This window comes from Stegodyphus dumicola, chromosome X1 (genome assembly GCF_044657685.1).
Source record: "Stegodyphus dumicola isolate Sdum_Otavi_A_Nest chromosome X1, ASM4465768v1".
Classification (NCBI taxonomy): domain Eukaryota; kingdom Metazoa; phylum Arthropoda; class Arachnida; order Araneae; family Eresidae; genus Stegodyphus; species Stegodyphus dumicola.
Genome location: NC_140780.1, coordinates 52509607 through 52527291, shown reverse-complemented (window position 1 = coordinate 52527291; position 17685 = coordinate 52509607). Strand labels below are relative to the sequence as shown.

Sequence of the window (17685 nt, the reverse complement as noted above, 5' to 3'; positions counted from 1 at the left end):
AAATTGCTATAATTTACAAAATGACTTTCGTTTTTCCAAACTGTTAAACTCGAAGATCGAGAAAGTAATTACTTACTGTCACTTTAAATAAAATTACCTTCAGTGCCAGACATAGACGGCTTTATTAGGAATACTTTCTGCTAATAAGATGACTATGCTTCAAAATATTAATTGAACTGCAAGTAAGGAAATTAATATACAATAATCATGTTTACTTTCGCAGTGTTTCAAAGAACTTTCTGTAAAAAATTAATTTTCCGTTAAACAGATTTAAAATACTGGTATAAATATGTATTAATGCTTTTTATTCAATTAATTAATCGCATAAGAAATTTAATATTTTATTTTCTTAACATTAATCTTGGAAAAGTTACGCGATTACGAGCAGCTTACATTAAAGGCTAAAAAAAGAATTAAAATGTTCTTCAGGTGATTTTATAAATACTTGAAACACGCATCGATTTTCATCATGGTTCATACGATATCCTTTCATGAAGATAATGAAAAGGAATAATACAAATTTTTGCGTTTCGGAAAAAAAAAAGCAAAGTTCATTACATTTTGGTACATTGTGAGTATTGAGTGTCTTTACTTCCTAGTAAATTCTGGTCCTCTTCCTCTTCCCCCCTCCCAGATTTAAGCATAAAGGATTCAAAGTAATTAGTGGCTCTGGCCTTGAGTTTAATAGCAATTTTTCAACAGTAAAGATTTTAAATTATGTGAATAATTATTTATTGGATTGTTACCTAAAAATGACTTCTAAATGCCAAAGAATGAAACGTATTGTAAATCGATACAAATTCGAGCTAGTATGAAGTACTACGATCTAACGACAGACTAAAATACGCTCCTCTTCATCTTTAATTCATTTAGGAAGTTTAAATACATTTTCATCGAATTTGAATAAGTCTGAAATACCGGAAGCATTTTCCTTGCGTTAGAACAGCGTAGCAGACTTTTCGTAGCAGACTTTTTTTGCGTAGCAGACTTTTCCTTGTGTTAGAACAGTGTTGTTCAAACTGTGTTCCGCGGAATCCTGGGTTCCATGATTCAAATCCCAGGGTTCCGCCAGTCAAAATAAAAATTCGAAATGAAAATGTTAAACCACTCACCCTAATTGACTAGTGTTTATTAACTTAAAAAAATGTTAACATACGTTTAGTTTTCTTTGAAATGCAAGTACGCTGAAGTCACTAAATGTAATGCAATGGTAGGTGACACGAGGAGCATGAATTAATGTTATTAATGAACAAGTTGCATTGCTTCGTCTGTAATATAAAACTATTTGATTCTTTTGAGAAATAAAATACTTATGAATTTGAGTGTCAGTTAACATAAAACATTGCTATGGTTTTGTTTACCAAAACATTGTTTACGGTTTTGATTACCAGCTTTAAAACCAGAGATAATCTGAGATACAATAACACGCCGAACACATATTAATTTAGAAGTCAAACAACAAAAATCAGAGAGAGTCAGAGATAATCTGGTTTTAAAGCTGATTTCATTTCTCATTTTCCGCGTTTTACTGCCTTCTCGTTAAACACCTTCAGAATGAAAAGAAAATTCAGAATCACACGTTATCGCTTTTCACTCCGAGCTCATTATTATGTGAAAAGAGACGGAAAAAAACAGGGAACGCTGACTATCATTTAACACATATAACGCGTGTTTTCTGCCTGACGATTGGTAGTTTTAACACATCGTTCGATTAACCATAGAAACCAGGTGTAAACGCCTGCAAACAGCGTCATAGATCATGGCCCTGTCGGAAAGGGGAGGCTCTGAGCAAACATGTTTCGAGTGGGAAATCATCGGCCCCAGAGGGTGGGCCGTGTTTGCAAATCGCTCCTGCTACCAAATTGGATCTTTTCTACGCCCTAAATAGGATTACATACCTACGCATTTTACTGCATCTTTTCCATTCATTGTATTTCGAAGGAATTATTTATTCTGCAAACACCAAAGCTTTGTATAGGTTACGTGGCGTTGAGCGTTTTTCAAGTGTTAGTGTACGGATGTCCAAGTTTTGCAATTTCTGGCTGCATACCATTTCCCCCCCCCTAATAAATAGAAATAATATTTTATACTTTTTCTATCTTATTTGCTATTTAAATATATTTACACTCTTTTTTAATATGATGATAATTGTGAAAGGTGTAAAATGCAGTATTTAAAACTAAGCTGAAAGCTCTTGTAAAAATGCCTAAAATTGTAAGAAAATCGAGCTACGTTATTTATTACGGAACAGCATTAGGGGTCTATCTAATTGCAGATCACTGTATGGGGTGTTTTAAGTAAAACTACCTGATATTCATAATCATTCGTGAACAGCTGTCATGCAGTCACCCCATATAGTAAATCTGGAAACAAATTATTATTATTCAGGAACCTTATCTTTTTTCTGCTAAAATCCACCCTCACGTCGCGAAAAATTAACATGCAAGGAAAATAATTCCTTCCAATACTAATTTGTTTTCCAGTGCTAAGATAGGTCTGAACGGGGGAAATGTTGAAAGAAATTATTTCATAACTTGCAGCGACAGGCAAATTTTGATTAAGACTGCAATGTGGAAGAGTACATTAATTTTCAAAAGTAAAGCATTTTCTTGGATTAACAAAATAATAATCATAATAAATAAAAATAAAATAATCAGTAAAATCGGCATTGTAATGTACGTTTAAGTAAATTCTTCTAGAAATACTTTATATCTTCTTGAATATATTGCAAATACTATATATACATATATGTAGCAATTATGGAAGCTAAATTTCGTAAATCAATATACTGGAGTATTACAGGCAACATGGGTTTTTCATATATTAAAGTAATTAAACATCGCAAGAAAAGCAAAGCAGCAGAGAATGCATAAATTGCGATATGAATGCTAGATTCAAAATAGTGAATTAACAGTTCAGCTTTATTTCAGTTGATTGGTTAAGGTTTTGATTTGGGAACTTTAAATTGATTATTCGCTAAAAGAATTTAGCTGCCCTTTTGTAATTATGTAAAGAAAAGTGTCATGAGCATCATATAAGAATTACGTGGCAAAGATTAGTTTTGCAATGCAGTTCAGGAAGACTTTTTTATTAAGCCCACTACTATTTTTAAGATAGAAAGGAGAAATAACTAAATTAAAAAAAAAAAAAAAAAAGACAGAGAGAGAGAGAGGCTGCAACGAATTAAAGTCACAATTTTATTTTGCATGTTCTTTCAGCTTTGGATATATAAGTAGGAACTATTAGCATACTAATATTTACACATAGGTCAATACATAAATGTTAACCATGAACAAGTTTTGAGTCATAATTGCATTTATGTTCTCATTTTACAAATTTTCACTTATTTGCAACATTTTTCTAATCTTTAAAGGACGAAAAAAGTAAAAGCCCCTTGAAGAATTTGTTTTGTATATATTATTACTATATGCTGTGACTGTTTTACAACATTTGATAACCTTTAAATCCTTATAAAATATCTTTTCTTGCTACTCTATAACTCTTTCATACTTTTTCTCTCTATTTTTAATTACATTAGCTAACACTTAACTATCTATCCACCCAATAAAGGAAAGATAAAATGAATGAAATAATGTCAGTAACCTTTGATTTTATATATTCATCTATTAGAAGGACCAAATCATTGGAATGACCGGTGTCCGCCGATAACATCGCGGCAAAAACATCGCGGACGAAAACGTCGCAGAGAAAAAAACGCAAGGCGAAAACATCGTGCTACAAAACATAGTAAGAGAAAACATCGCAGTTCTAAAACATCGTGGTACAAAACATCGCTGTCGAAAATAAAGCGGTTCAAAAACTTCGCAGTTTAAAAACATCGTCGTCGAAAATATCGTGGTAAAAAATAAAGTATCTACAAATCATCGCATGACGATAACATCGCAAATATACTTTTTCAGGTTTTAATAATTATAAATGGATATTCCCATTATGATTTGTGAGCGCAAGGTGTAAAGAAGGATAATTTTTAATTTCACATTTTTTTATTAACTAATAAATTTTTGCTGAAAAAATAAGAAGGAAACTTAAGCATAGAAAATTAAATGCAACTTATAGATTATACTTTTCATGAAAAATTACCAGTAAAACTTTATAAAAAATGATTTATTAATGGCCTTTGTTAGTTAACAATGTCGGTTTAAAATTCTATTAAGTGCTATAAGTTGCATTAATTTTCTATGCTTAAGTTTCCTTTTTATTTTCTCAGTAAAAATTTATTAATTAATAAAAAATAAGGAAGTAAAAATTATCCTTCTTTCCATCTTGCGCTCACAAATCATTATGGGAATATCCATTTACAGTTATTAAAGCATGTCTGCGATGTTATCGTCATGCGATGATATGTAGATACTTTATTTTTTACCACGATATTTTCGACGACGATGTTTTTAAACTGCGAAGTTTTTGAACCGCTTTATTTTGGACGACGATGTTTTGTACCACGATGTTTTAGAACTGCGATGTTTTCTCTTTGCGATGTTTTCTCCAGCGATGTTTTGTAGCACGACGTTTTCGCCTTGCGTTGTTCTCTCCGCGACGTTTTCGTCTGCGATGTTTTCGGGTGTAACCGAATGACCTATCACTACTTTTAGATTTGTTTGTGTAACTTAAAACAAGAACTTCTTCATAACTTGAATAGACTTTTAGCCAGGGCAGGTTTAAATGAAAAGGAATTGTTTACCCATTCTGAATAATGAAAGCAACGTAGCGGGAGAGAATATCATATTTTGAAGAGAGAGGGAGGAAAATGTTGGCATTTTCTGAAAGGCAATAATCCGGTGACTTTGCGTTTCCAAAATTGCTATTCTTTCGTCTGGAGTCATGCTATTGAACATGAGGTGACGCAGCTTAGAGAATGAAGAACTTGACATCGCTGTTGATGAAAGCAAACTTGCGAAAGTTCAAAGCCACGTAAGCCGACAGCAGCCCTTTAAGTTCTTTTCTTCCCGTCTTCAGAGGCAGTCTAATCCCTGGAGTTTTATACTCAAAAGGAAAGCCCGCCATAAAAACCTTAAGAAATGTTTCGCTCTATTCATGAATTGAAAACTTCCAATGCTACCAGATTAGCATACGTTTGGTAATCCACGAAAACAGTTGTTTTGAGAAACCGCAAAGTAACCGTATCATAAGTCTCAAAAATCTTTATTTCGTAGACATTTATTGCTGGTACTTTTCCATTTATTTCTTTACAGGTATTTGCAATAAATGTGTTCCACATTTGTAAGTCTCTTCTTTTCTTGCTTCATACAGGCTTCTGTTCGAAGAAGTTTTTTGCTATTTTACTAAAGATGTTGTTAAAAAGCAAAGTTTTATTCCTCACATAAATCTTTAATAATGTATATTCCTTATTTGTAACAATGTATTTGTAAAAGCAGTCTCAAAGTTCTTATGTATGTAATAGTTACTACGAAAACACATTAAGCAGGATAATTGCAATAAATTTAACACTAAAAAAATTTGCAGTATGACATTAGCATTTGGTTTTTATAGTATTTAATGCTATATTCGAAACTGCAAATCCTTAAGCCTATCAGGTTCAATGTTCCGCCTTACTTTCTTTGGGAACATGCAAGGACCTGACACGGAACAGGGAGCTTACTAAAGCTGTGTCCAATAAATGTGGGAAGTAGACAAGATACACAGAAAGGGTATACGAAACCCTTTATTTTTCACTCTTTACAATAATTTCCGTACTTCGGAATACAGAGACCAACCACTTGTGGTCTGAACGTAAGAATATAAAAATATTAACTAAACTTTAACTTAACTTTGGAATAACAAACAAGGGCCTACGTGGAAGATTGGCCGTATATTAACAGGAAGCCGTATGTAGTACAGAGAACTGTTAACACTACAATACGTTTAAAATTATCAAGAGGATTAAACCTCTGGCCTGGAAGGCAACCAGCAACCGAGTAAAAACTGCTAAGGCAAGCGGCCTGCTTCGACTAACTCCTTCCTCTCTCTCGCTTGGCAAAAAGCCACAACTTAAGTACTTGGCGTTCGCCAGACAAATTTGCATAAATAAGTTAAAGCTTTTAATTCTGGCCGGAAGTAGAAAATAAGTAAAGATTTAAAATAAAAATAAACGTTAGTAAAACTTAAGATCCTTACAAGCCATGTGCTATTTTTGGAATTGTATTCTAATTAAAGGTTCGAAATCAAATACTGTTTACAGCTTGGAAGCTACAATGTATGACACGAATCGAACTACGGTGTTTTGCAAAGTTGTAAGGTATATTTTAATTTTATAACAGTTATTTTAATTTAATACCTCTTTCCTATCTCATCCAGCTTCCAGAGTAGCGCGCGTTTGCCTTTGGACTACGTCTTTCTAAGATGTTATTACGCTCGGCCGTATTACGTGCCTTTTTATAGTTCGCTGGCTAATTTAATATTACGGGCCAACTAGTTTAGAATTGTGTTAACTTCGGCTAAATCTCTTTAGTTAGTTATTAGTTGGTTCTTATTTCTTACATTTTGAGTTTAATCCCAAGTGGAGGCTTTGCTGTACGCGTTAAGAAAGGAGCCGACTGTTAAATCTTACTTTGAGTGAATGAGTTTGAGTGAATTAGTTTGAGTAATTAACCCTTCTTGAGTTTACGTTTCTGTTTCAGGACTTAAGCGATTATTCGCTTAGCAGTTCACTTGCTTCCTCGACACTTAATATAAAAGAATAAAAGCGAGGAATCCTATAAAGTTAATATGGAATTCTCGGTATTTTGGGTAAGCTAATTCTGAGAATACAAAAACATACTCCTCCTTAGTTATTTTAATGAGAGCCAAGTTTCTTTATTAAATTGGTAATGAGTATTCCAGTATCGGAAGCCCTTTTAAACATTACTCCTTCCGCGCGTACTACTTTCAAGCGAATTAAATTGCCCGTTAACTTAATAATTCATTAACTTTTTAGTGAAATGAACTTATGATTCATCTTTCTTTTATATGTCACTGCGCCAAAGTCACAATGTCTCTTTTTTGGGGAAGGAGGGGTACTTTCTACTCTAAAATCATTATTATTTAGTGTCTGCACTCATCTTTGGTAGGACACAATGAAAATACAGCCCTCTAAAGTATGAAATTAAGGTTAAATTTTAATCATTTCTAAATTTATAGATATTAATATCATCTTCTCGAAATATATGCCCTAGCATACAGGCATAAGCAAGCTGCATTCCTTTCTTTTATTTATTAAGTATTACAACATTCTCATCTTTTAAACTCTCAGATCTTCATTTTATTTTTAAAACAACAAAATCCAGAAATAATGAAATAAGTTGCAGTTAAATATTTTTGCAAAGTTTCGAATTCCAGCTGTTCTTAGGTAACACTCAGGGAGGGTGGATTAAGGAATCTGAATGATTTGTTGTATACAAGCGAAAATATCATTGTAAAGTATGCATGCATTTCAAAAAAACCATAGCTAAAGTAATCTGATAGGATAAAATTGCGTTAAAAAGCAATGAGCATTTCATTCAAATTATAACGGTGATTTTCACAAAATCTTGAATATAGTATTTTCCTCGTGATTACGAAACATTTTTAAATTAACGAAGAAAACAATAGGTTTAAAGGCCATGTTGAATTAACATCAAACATTGAAATTAATCTCATTTATTATCATAAAAATAGCAGACTCTCTCCGTTTCTGAATCTTTCATATTTAGATGATTTTCTTAACATCTTGCAATTACCTTTCGTCCAGGGGGGGGAGGACATTTCTAGCAGTTTTAATAGTTACGCAGAATAAATTATAAATTCTCCTGAATATTTTTTTAGTCTTCCCTGCATGGGGAAAAAAGTTAAAGATATTGAATAATTTATTCTCCATCCACGAAACTGTCTTGTTCAGAAAGCACTATACTTGCAAATTAGTATATTAATTTAATTTAGTTTTCCTGTTAATTTTCATTCATCTCGCTTTTTACATTCACATGTTATCCACATTGCATTGCAAAATTTTCCTTAAAAGTTTAAATTTCAGCTTGAATTTTTATTTCTTAGTATATGTTTGTTGCGAAATAAGAGAAACAATATGAGAGAAAAGCCACCTATGCAAATTACTGGCCATTAACTTGGCAGCGCAATACAGGATTACGGTAAACAGAAAAAGCTAACCAGTTATGTAGTTCCACTGTCGCATCCTTAATCTTCGATGTTGCACTTTGTGTTGTAGAGACATTAGGTTAATTGGAAGCAGGAGAGATGAAAAATATGCAACGCCTTCGCCGGAAATCGAACTACAGACCTCTGGAATACGCGCCCAGTGTGCAGACCACCGCACAGCGAAGGCATGCGAAGAGGGCGGGAGAAATACCTTATACTGTGATCTCCCATTTGAAGAATATACTTTACCAAATATGTTGCCCAAGACCTATGGCCATTCATATCCTGAAGCAAGCAGTTACTTTTCAGTAATTAAAATTTAATAGTTACTAGTTTGACGGAATCGATAGAAGTTCATAGGACTGTCTTTTGGTCAATTTTCGCATTAATTTCTTTGTGTAAATGCTTGAAAAAAAATTTTATACATGAAAATTAGACCACGAGGTGAATCAGTCTTTGTTTTCTAGATTTTAGAACTTGCTTCTTAAATAATGTTGAATGTATAATTTGCTCGTATGATTACTGATAAATTAATAAAGGTAGTAATTGCCACACACTTTATAGTTTAAGAAAAGAACTTAAAAAAATGTCAAATTTTTTATGAGAGATGTTTTAAAACGTGTATATTATTAAATTCTCAATGGAGGTATTTCACACACGATTCACTGTATTCGTTTATACTAAAGTATATAAGTAAATTCTGTAACTTGTTACTATCGTTATGATGAGCAGTTCCCCCAAAAAAGATTCATTTTCAAATTAGAAAATTTAATTCTGAAATTTTTAATTAAGAGCAAATATAGAATTTTTTAATTTACCGTAAATATGCTTAAGATAAAAATTAACTTGAAATATGCAACTTTTATTTTTAAAAAGCTTATTATTATTTTTAATTATTCTTAACTCCTTATTTCAGTTTTGAGTTCTTAAACGTAAACATTTAGATTTAAGAAAATTACATACCAAAATACTTGATATATTAATTTTCCCATACATTCCATTTCACAGAATGTAAATTCTTAATCTATTGCCATAGAAAGCTTAATTCGTTTCAGTAAGTTTTCCGGATTTATATTCAGTCGAAAAAATCCTCTTAACGTAGTTCTACTTCAGTTTATTACTCCCAATACATTGTCCAGACCAACCCCACTGGTGATGCAATAAGAAGAGGGGATATCAAGTGGTCAGAAGGGCTAGAGTCGAAGTGTCCATCTGCTGGTCATATGATTTCGACAGCGAAGCAAAAGTTTGAGTGGAAGTTCCAGCAGCCCTTCATTGACCGATGAACCGAAACACAGCTTTGCTTACATTATAATTTTTTTTTTTTTTTTTTTTTTTTTTTTTTTTTTTTTTTTTTTTTTTTACTTTCCCTTCACTTAAGTTCACTTAAGTTTCATAACTCATCAACGAATTTGCTTTGATAACTCATCAACGAATTCAATGCTTGGCACGTATGCATATTTTTCAACTGAATGCAGATAATAAGAGAATTGAAAAAAAAAATATTAATGTATCATATTGAAATTAGTTTGCTAAATCAGGTAATTAAGTAAGAATAAATTTTGTGAACGTGTTTATCTCTATTGAAATTTGGGGGAGAAATTTTGCATTTATAATGCATATATATGAAATGTCTCTGTATTTTTATGCCAAAACTTTGCTTTAAGTATTATCAAATCACAAATAAAGTGACTTAAATGATTGATGGGGCATTTTCAGCAACAGCAAAGAGATGGAACGAAGAAGAAACTGGTTCTTAAGAAATCAAGCCTTTTCCAACGAAGTCAGTCAATTGCAAACTAGAACCTAGGGCAGAATATGTAACTTTTACTAGCCCCCCCCTCCCCCCCAAAAAAGGTATTTGCTTCAATAGGTAGCATGGAAAGTCAAGTAAAGTACCAAAAATAGCTGCCCTCTAAGAATGCGTTAACATTTAAAATTACTGTTACTCTAATTATCAAAGCTAAAGTGAAATACACAAATCTCATGTAACTGCTCAAATCATACGCCAAGAACATTAAAAGGTTATCTAGGGAATGGGTATGGAACTCGAGATAAGAATTAATCCATTTACATTAGAGATATAAAAACGCTAATAAAATGAATACGAATTTAATTGATAAGGGTTTCTTCGGATGTTATATTAAAAATTTTGCTTTATATCAAATTTGCAGTTTTCGAAGAATCACATTTTGCTCTAAGTTACGTATTATAGCTTCCGTCCATCAATGCTACTATGTTAATTTAATTATGATAAAATATTTAAGAACAGTGGAAGTCTTAGAGAGACTTAGAGATTTTATGTCTCTAAAAAAGAAGTTTGTGATTTACATTACGCAATGGGGAAACCGCGAAAATACCCATGAAACCAATCCGTTCTGCTAACAGAGAATTGAGTCTAAAGTAAAATTACTAGTGTTTCGACGCTTTAACTAGCTGTGGGCGTTAGGTCATTTACGAAGTAAATACAAAAAGGGAATATAAGCTATCAGACACAATTTGTATTTAAAGTTAAGCAGTATTGGTTGAAGTGTAGCAGACATTAAATTTTTAGATGTAAAAATGTGGTAAATGCATGGGGTCATCAAATTTTTCTAGAAAATATCCCATAAACAGGCTGTTAAAGAACATTCATTAGAAATATGTTTATCCTGCGCTAACAAATCCTGTACACCCGTGTCGTAAGCGTTTGCTTAATGTGTTTTCTAAAGCAGCGTCGGCTGTCGCAAATACAGGTGCCGAAAATGAGCGTGACGGCATCACACTATCCTCCCCCCGACTGATTTCCCAAACGTTCTCGAAGATCCCAAGCTCCCAACGGACGGCAGAGATGATCTATAACACATATATCCGCCCGTCCGATCCCGGGTCCGGCATCCCAAATCCGGCGATATCAGAAATCGGAGAATGGCCTGCAAATGAGCGGAACAGCCCATTCAGTGCCGTTGCCGATTCCCCCCCACGCCCTATTCGATCCGATTCGACATAGCCGATTGCGAACCTCCTCCCTAGCCAAAAGAAGCCCAGAAAAGCTTGACAAAGAACTATAAAGGGGGATCTCTGAAAGTCGAGCGTGTGGGTTAAAGCGACTGCAATTCACGATCATACTCTATGCAAAATTAGCCTAAATGCGGGGTTCGATTCTTCACACGGCACCTCTGTCTATGCTTAGAAGCCATCTGTTATCGCCTTACTGTCGTAGTTATTTCTAGGCTGAGAAAAGCAGCTGCTGAGAACACCTTAGTGTCTCATAAGGCCTTGTGGAAAACCATCGTCTCGTGCTGGTTAAAACGCGTTTAGACCACGCCGAATTCCGTATTCCCTATTAGTCCCTTGACAGCCCCTAGGTTCTGGTTTTTGACAAAACAGCCGTGAGAAAGGAATTTGTGATGCCTCTTTCGCTTCGAGGATTTTTCTTCATTCCCCCCTTCTCTTTAGTAAAGGGAAACACAAAGACTGATTTTTTACCTGATTTTCCACCTCTTCAGATCTTGATCGCCTATCTTCCGTGTAACATACTCAGTCTCACTCGTTGTTCCAAATCAAGAGGAACCTTTTCAGAACTCTGTTACCCTTACATTACTGTAAATATGGAACTCAGACGATGATGCGTTGCTTGGAAAAGCTTTTATATCCTCCGCTTTATTTTCCAACATTTCAAACTGCTGCATAGAAGATGCATGAAAAGAAAGCTACAAGTGGATACCTGCTTTAAAAAACTAGCTTCATTTTCTTTGCATCAACTTATTTTATCAGAAGTGCGAAGTAATTTTCAATGTTAATTGTAGAAAATTATAATTCCACAAAAACTAAGCATCTTCAGCTTTTACCGACTCACATATCGATTCATTTAGATAATATTATTTCGTTTAGTGTAAAAAATGAAAGTTTATACGCCTTACATTCTGATAAAGATTCTGAAAATGAGAATTCTACAGATGTGTAGTTATATAATGCAGTAAAAAAAACCACACAGGAAAATATTCAGAAAAAGCGAATTTCAACAACATTCTTTAGATTATTTTCTCCTTCATGATAAGCACTTCGATGAGAAATGTAATATTATTTCTCCTTTCGATAAAAAGTTTTCCTAAAGCGATGTTTATTTAATACACCGTACTTCTTTAGGTCTTCGTAATTTTCTCTTTCTACTTGCTACAGCAATGCGCACAAGCATGTCTTCCTTTCTCCTACTAACAGGAGAATATTGTAACAAAATAAAAAATTCAGATAAAGAATTAAAAAATATAGTTTCTCCCTTTCATAGAATCACTATCATCAGATTTTGGGAATTACAGCACATTTTGTGAGAATTTCTTTATTTCAGCTATATGGACTTCCATTGAAGATAATCTTTATTTTTTCAATTTTGTAATGACTTTCTAGCTGATTTCTATCATAACATAAGAGGGAAAAAAAAGCGAAAATACATGTTATGTAGTTTAAAATAGCATACAACTTCAAAATACAGAACAGAATTGCTTTTATAAAGATACTTATATATTTGTATTTGTAAGCTATTTCTTCAGATGTATAAAAGTTATAAATTTATCAAAGTTGGGGGCAGGGATGTGTGTAAAAATGAAAAAAAATGTAAAAAACTTTATTTTGAGTTTATGAATTAACCTAATTTATTTTAGGCAGAAACATGTTTCATGGGAACTTAGTAACAAAAACTTGCTCCTAAAATATTAGGCTTATATATAGGATTGCATTACCAATCTCTGATTTACCCTCTAACATTCACACAAGCAGTTAAATACATATTTTTTTCAACGATAATAACAGATCTGTTTGACAAAAGTGAACAAATCTTTTAAACCTTGAACATCTGTTTAAATGCCAAAACGACTGAACTATTTACTAATCATGCTTTAAAATTTAAAAGAATTAAATATTAACAAATCCTCATCAGTAATTACGACTTCATTAAAACTTTCATAAGGACTGGAAGTTAAAAAAAAAATTCTTTTTTCCTCATTGAACGATTTTCTGTATCATAACAGATTACATTTTCAGACAGATTGTCCCACTTTAAATCAGCAGAATTTTATCATAACTAACTAGTTGTTGAGGTATAGCAACGATACTGTTGCATTTAACCGTGAAATGTTTTGATGCAAGTTCAGTCTAAATCGGGCTGACGTATTACCATAATAATGACAACTATACAGACCATCAGCAAAATTTGTAGTACAAGAATACGGGGACTTCACTGAGTGAATATACTCTTTCGCCCACAAGAGGGGTTTCTTGGGGGTGAGAAAAGGGGTGTTAATGACTTTCTAATCCAGAGTAGGTAAACGTCTTGAAAAGACACCGAGTCAAGCTCTCTCAGCGGGAGATCTCACAAATTCATTGTGCCTTTCCTCGGGGGTTCTTGTCGTCGGAACCTTCAAAGAAACCGTCTTTCCTCCGGCTGGCTGGTCTTACATTCGAATGAATAGTTAAATATGAGGTGTGAGCAGTATCGCGTCACCCTGAGACTATTGTGTCCGGAACATAGGTGGCGTCCCGCCTACCAGTGTCCAGGTCCCATTCTGGTCATTCGTCAGCGCCTCACCTGGTTTCCTTCGATGGTGGCCCGGCTTGATTTCAATGATGTTTTGTTGCTTCAACTACAGCGTTTGTCAAATTTGATGACCGCCGGGGGAGAAACACGATACGTTTTCACGAAATGAAGTTTTCAAGCATTGTAATAGTATCAAAATACTAATAAAGTAAAAATACTAATATGCGGGTACTTTTAGTAATTTGTCGTTATAAAAAAATAAGATGCTTTCGACCACGTGCTACTGTTTTCGGTTCCTTTCTAAGTTATGAAAATTAGGCTGTTATGAATATCATTGCTTATTTAAATGCTTTATTTTATATAATCTATTTTTTGATTGTTTAAGCATCTATTAACAATGGATTATTAAAATTTAACATTTAATTATTTGAACATAGTACTTCATTAATTGCATAAGGTGCATTCCGAAGTAAATTGATATTCTCGTGATTTCTGCAATATAAACAATTTTGGCAAAATAAGGAATGGACTCATTAAGCACACATATTTATTTTTCTCACTCTTTTTTCATGTTTTCATGTAATAATTAAATGAATGATACAGTCTTTTGTAATCTTAAGTGACTTATTTCTGATAAAAAAACGGTGTTTGAAATCAGTTTTATGGCATACTTAAATCATCTTGTGGATAATAAATATTTATGATGCAGAATATAAAATAAATTTATCTTTGTTGGAAAGAAATAAAGAATGGAGAAAACTCACCATAAATAATTGGGGATTTGACAAAAGTATTACTTTGAAGTGTCAGTTTTAATAAAGTGGTTTTACCAGTTTAAGTAATCGCAAAATGAACTGGAAAACGGATAACATTGATTTTTTTCCTAGCTTTACTCATAAAATCTCGAATTTAGAAAAATATTTATTTGACGGTCTTTAAACATAGATTCATAAAATACTGCTCTTTGGAAATTTCAAACTCAAAATGTTTGGGCCATTAATAAACGAAAGAAAGTATTTTGTTGCATGTCGTATAAAAATTTTACAATTTTTCTTGCTGAGTTAATGTAAATTTGAGTACAATTAGAAAAAACGTGAGTATTTTCCCCCGGCCGAATTTTACAAATTATCATTGTAAATTTACTCCATCTGAGAAAAATTTTGCATTTTTCTTATTATTTTTATATGTGATTTTTATGTTTAATGTAAATGTATTATCATTTGCATCAAAAGAATTAACAAGCCATGAAAAATAATTTTTATAACTGACAACACAAAAGCTTCTAATTCGAAGTACCTGCTGTTATTTCTAATTTTAAGAAACTTCCATAGATAAGTATATGCTTTTGTACTCCATTAATTTTAGGACGTATAGCCAATGATGATTCCGACTGCGATTCTGAACCAGGAATTCCTTTAAAAAGAAAACAGCGTCGTTCCCGCACTACGTTTAGTGCGGAGCAACTGGATGAATTGGAAAGAGCTTTTGAAAGAACACAATATCCCGATGTCTATACTCGGGAAGAGCTAGCCCAAAGGACAAGATTAACTGAAGCTCGAGTTCAGGTATGTTCCACCTATTTAATTCACTAATAGACAGTTGGTGGCCTATCGTGGCTCCGTATGTATACACTGGTGTGCAAAAATTAAGGACGAGACGGTTTTTTCAATATAACTTTGTACAAAAGCTTTCTAAATCAACACATTTAATACCGTAAGATCCCCAATACGTAAGGACATGAGTAATGTAAGCAACACTTACTAAAAGAGAAATCAGAGGGATAAAAAGAAGCTTTATTGAAAAAGTAGCATGGAGCGTAATGCGACTGAAGGCCGAAACATCCCTGTGATGGGTGTCCAGCAAGAAACATCCGGTCTTTAACAGGGGATATGATCTCCCCTGACTGCTAGGCAGGTTTCACAGCGTCTGCCCATGCTGAGAATGAGGGTGTCAATGAGTTGTTGAGGCATTGCTGCCCATTCGTCTTGCAGCGCCAATCGAAGCTCCGGAATCGTTACTGGTGGGAAGGTACGAGCTGCCAAGCGTCTTCCTAGAAAATCCCTTACATGCTCGATGGGATTGAGAACCGGAGATCGTGCCGGCCAATCCATACGTTCAATATCCTCACTCTCTATAAGCTGTTCGGCAGCTACTGTGCGATGACATGTTGCATTGTCGTCCATGAAAAGAAACTGCGGACCCATAGCGCCTCTAAAAAGACGCACGTATGGAAGAAGAATCTCGTTACAATAACGGGTCCCGTTGACTGAACCTGCGTCGAAGATGTGAAGGTCTGTACGACTACCAAGCATGATGCCTCCCCAAACGAGAACACCGCCACCTCCATACCTGTCCCTTTCAATGATGTTCGAGGGAAGATTGCAGCTTCCCCGCTCTCTCTAGATGAGTATGCGATGAGAATCGCTACTCAGACTGAATCTGCTCTCATCTGTAAAGAGTACTCGTCCCCATTCATTGTCTCTCCAATTCCGGTGTTCCCGGCACCACAAAGAACGCCTTCTCCGATGGGCAGGCGTTAGAGGTATACACTGTACAGGGCATCGTGCAAACAGACCACCACCGTGCAGTCTTCTGGCCACGGTAAAACGCGATATCGGTCGTCCAGTCGCCTGTGTCGTGTGTCTAGCAATTTCTCCCGCTGTCTGCCGCCTGTTTCTTCTGGCCTGTAAGGCAATATACCGGTCATCTGCGGGTGTGGTTCCTCGGGGACGACCACTACTAAACCCCCGGATAGCTGTTCCTGTAGTTTGAAATTCTCTCCAAAGTCGTGAAACGATGCTGTGAGCAATTCCGAACTCTGCAGCCACACTTGTCACACTGCGGCCTTCCTCCAACTTCCCAATGATTCGACCTCGGGTAAAAGCATCCAGATGTCGTCTAACAGACTGATTATTCGCCATTTCTCGCTGAGGCAGCAACTCGGTGTGATTTTAACTGCTATACGGCGTGCAATCTCTTTGCCAGAAATACTGATCTTACACCGACAACATGCTTTATACTACTCAGACACTCCCCCATTACGTCTACCTGCATATCTGCGCATGTGCTACCGTACATCACCTTACTTAATCTCCTGATTGGTCTTTCTGTCCGCTCTGCCTCTTCGTTCAGCTGATATGCTAATTTTTCGACTTCGTCCTTAATTTTTGCACACCAGTGTATTTTTATACTTATAACTATCTCAAGTTTATCTTCATACAAATATTATTTAAAATTAGAACGACAAAAAGGTTCGAAATTACCAGTAATTATTATTCCAGGTCACATTCCTAAATATTTGCTAAACATAAAATACTGGGTGACCCATAGTCTAAAGATGCAATTTAAATTGCATCTTTAGACTATGGGCCTAATAAGGAATGTGAACTCTCAATTTTTTGGGTGGGGGGGGGAGAGAATCATTCTAGAGATACATTATAGTATAAGAATTAGCTGCTAATATTCTACAGACCGGAATTTTACCAATTTTACCTTGTAATCCTCTGATTATTGTTCAGACACTCTTCCGCCATCCAGATTTATTATTTGACGAAACATCTGTGAATTTTAGATGTATTATTTAATTTATTTTCAGAATTGATGAGGGAAAGATTTTTACCTCCCATCAACCTACATACATAAGTAATGGATGTAAATATTTTCGGTCTAAAAATTCGAGATCAAGTTTTAAGTGAAAGCACGAATTAGAGTTCCCATAACACATTATTAAAGATGTATGTCTATTTGTGAATCTGTGTCAAATTTTTTGATCCACGATAACCCTTATATGAAATTTCCAAAAATTTCTGTTTAGGTATTTACTGTCTCTACATTCATATAAAACGTTGATTAGGTTTGGGGGTAATTTGGGCAGCCCAAAGTGGTACTTTACAGGAAGGCCATAATAGTCTTTAATGGACAACTGGGAGTGGCGCTTTACCTGAATCCGATTATTTTTTTCAATGAAACGCTGTATTAAACTATAATCCAAAACTTTTTAATTTTAGTATTTAAGACTTTTATATCAATGGGAACAACGTAATAGA

General features: G+C 34.4%; 1 protein-coding gene across 1 annotated transcript in view; it reads left to right on the top strand.

Annotated features, from left to right (window-relative positions):
* LOC118193756 (paired box protein Pax-7-like) overlaps positions 1-17685 on the top strand; it is a 46245-nt gene that overhangs the window by 8140 nt on the left and 20420 nt on the right. Inside the window, exon 4 of the mRNA XM_035364887.2 lies at positions 15005-15204. Coding sequence (XP_035220778.2) covers positions 15005-15204 — 200 coding nt within the window. The remainder of the gene's footprint in view (positions 1-15004; positions 15205-17685) is intronic.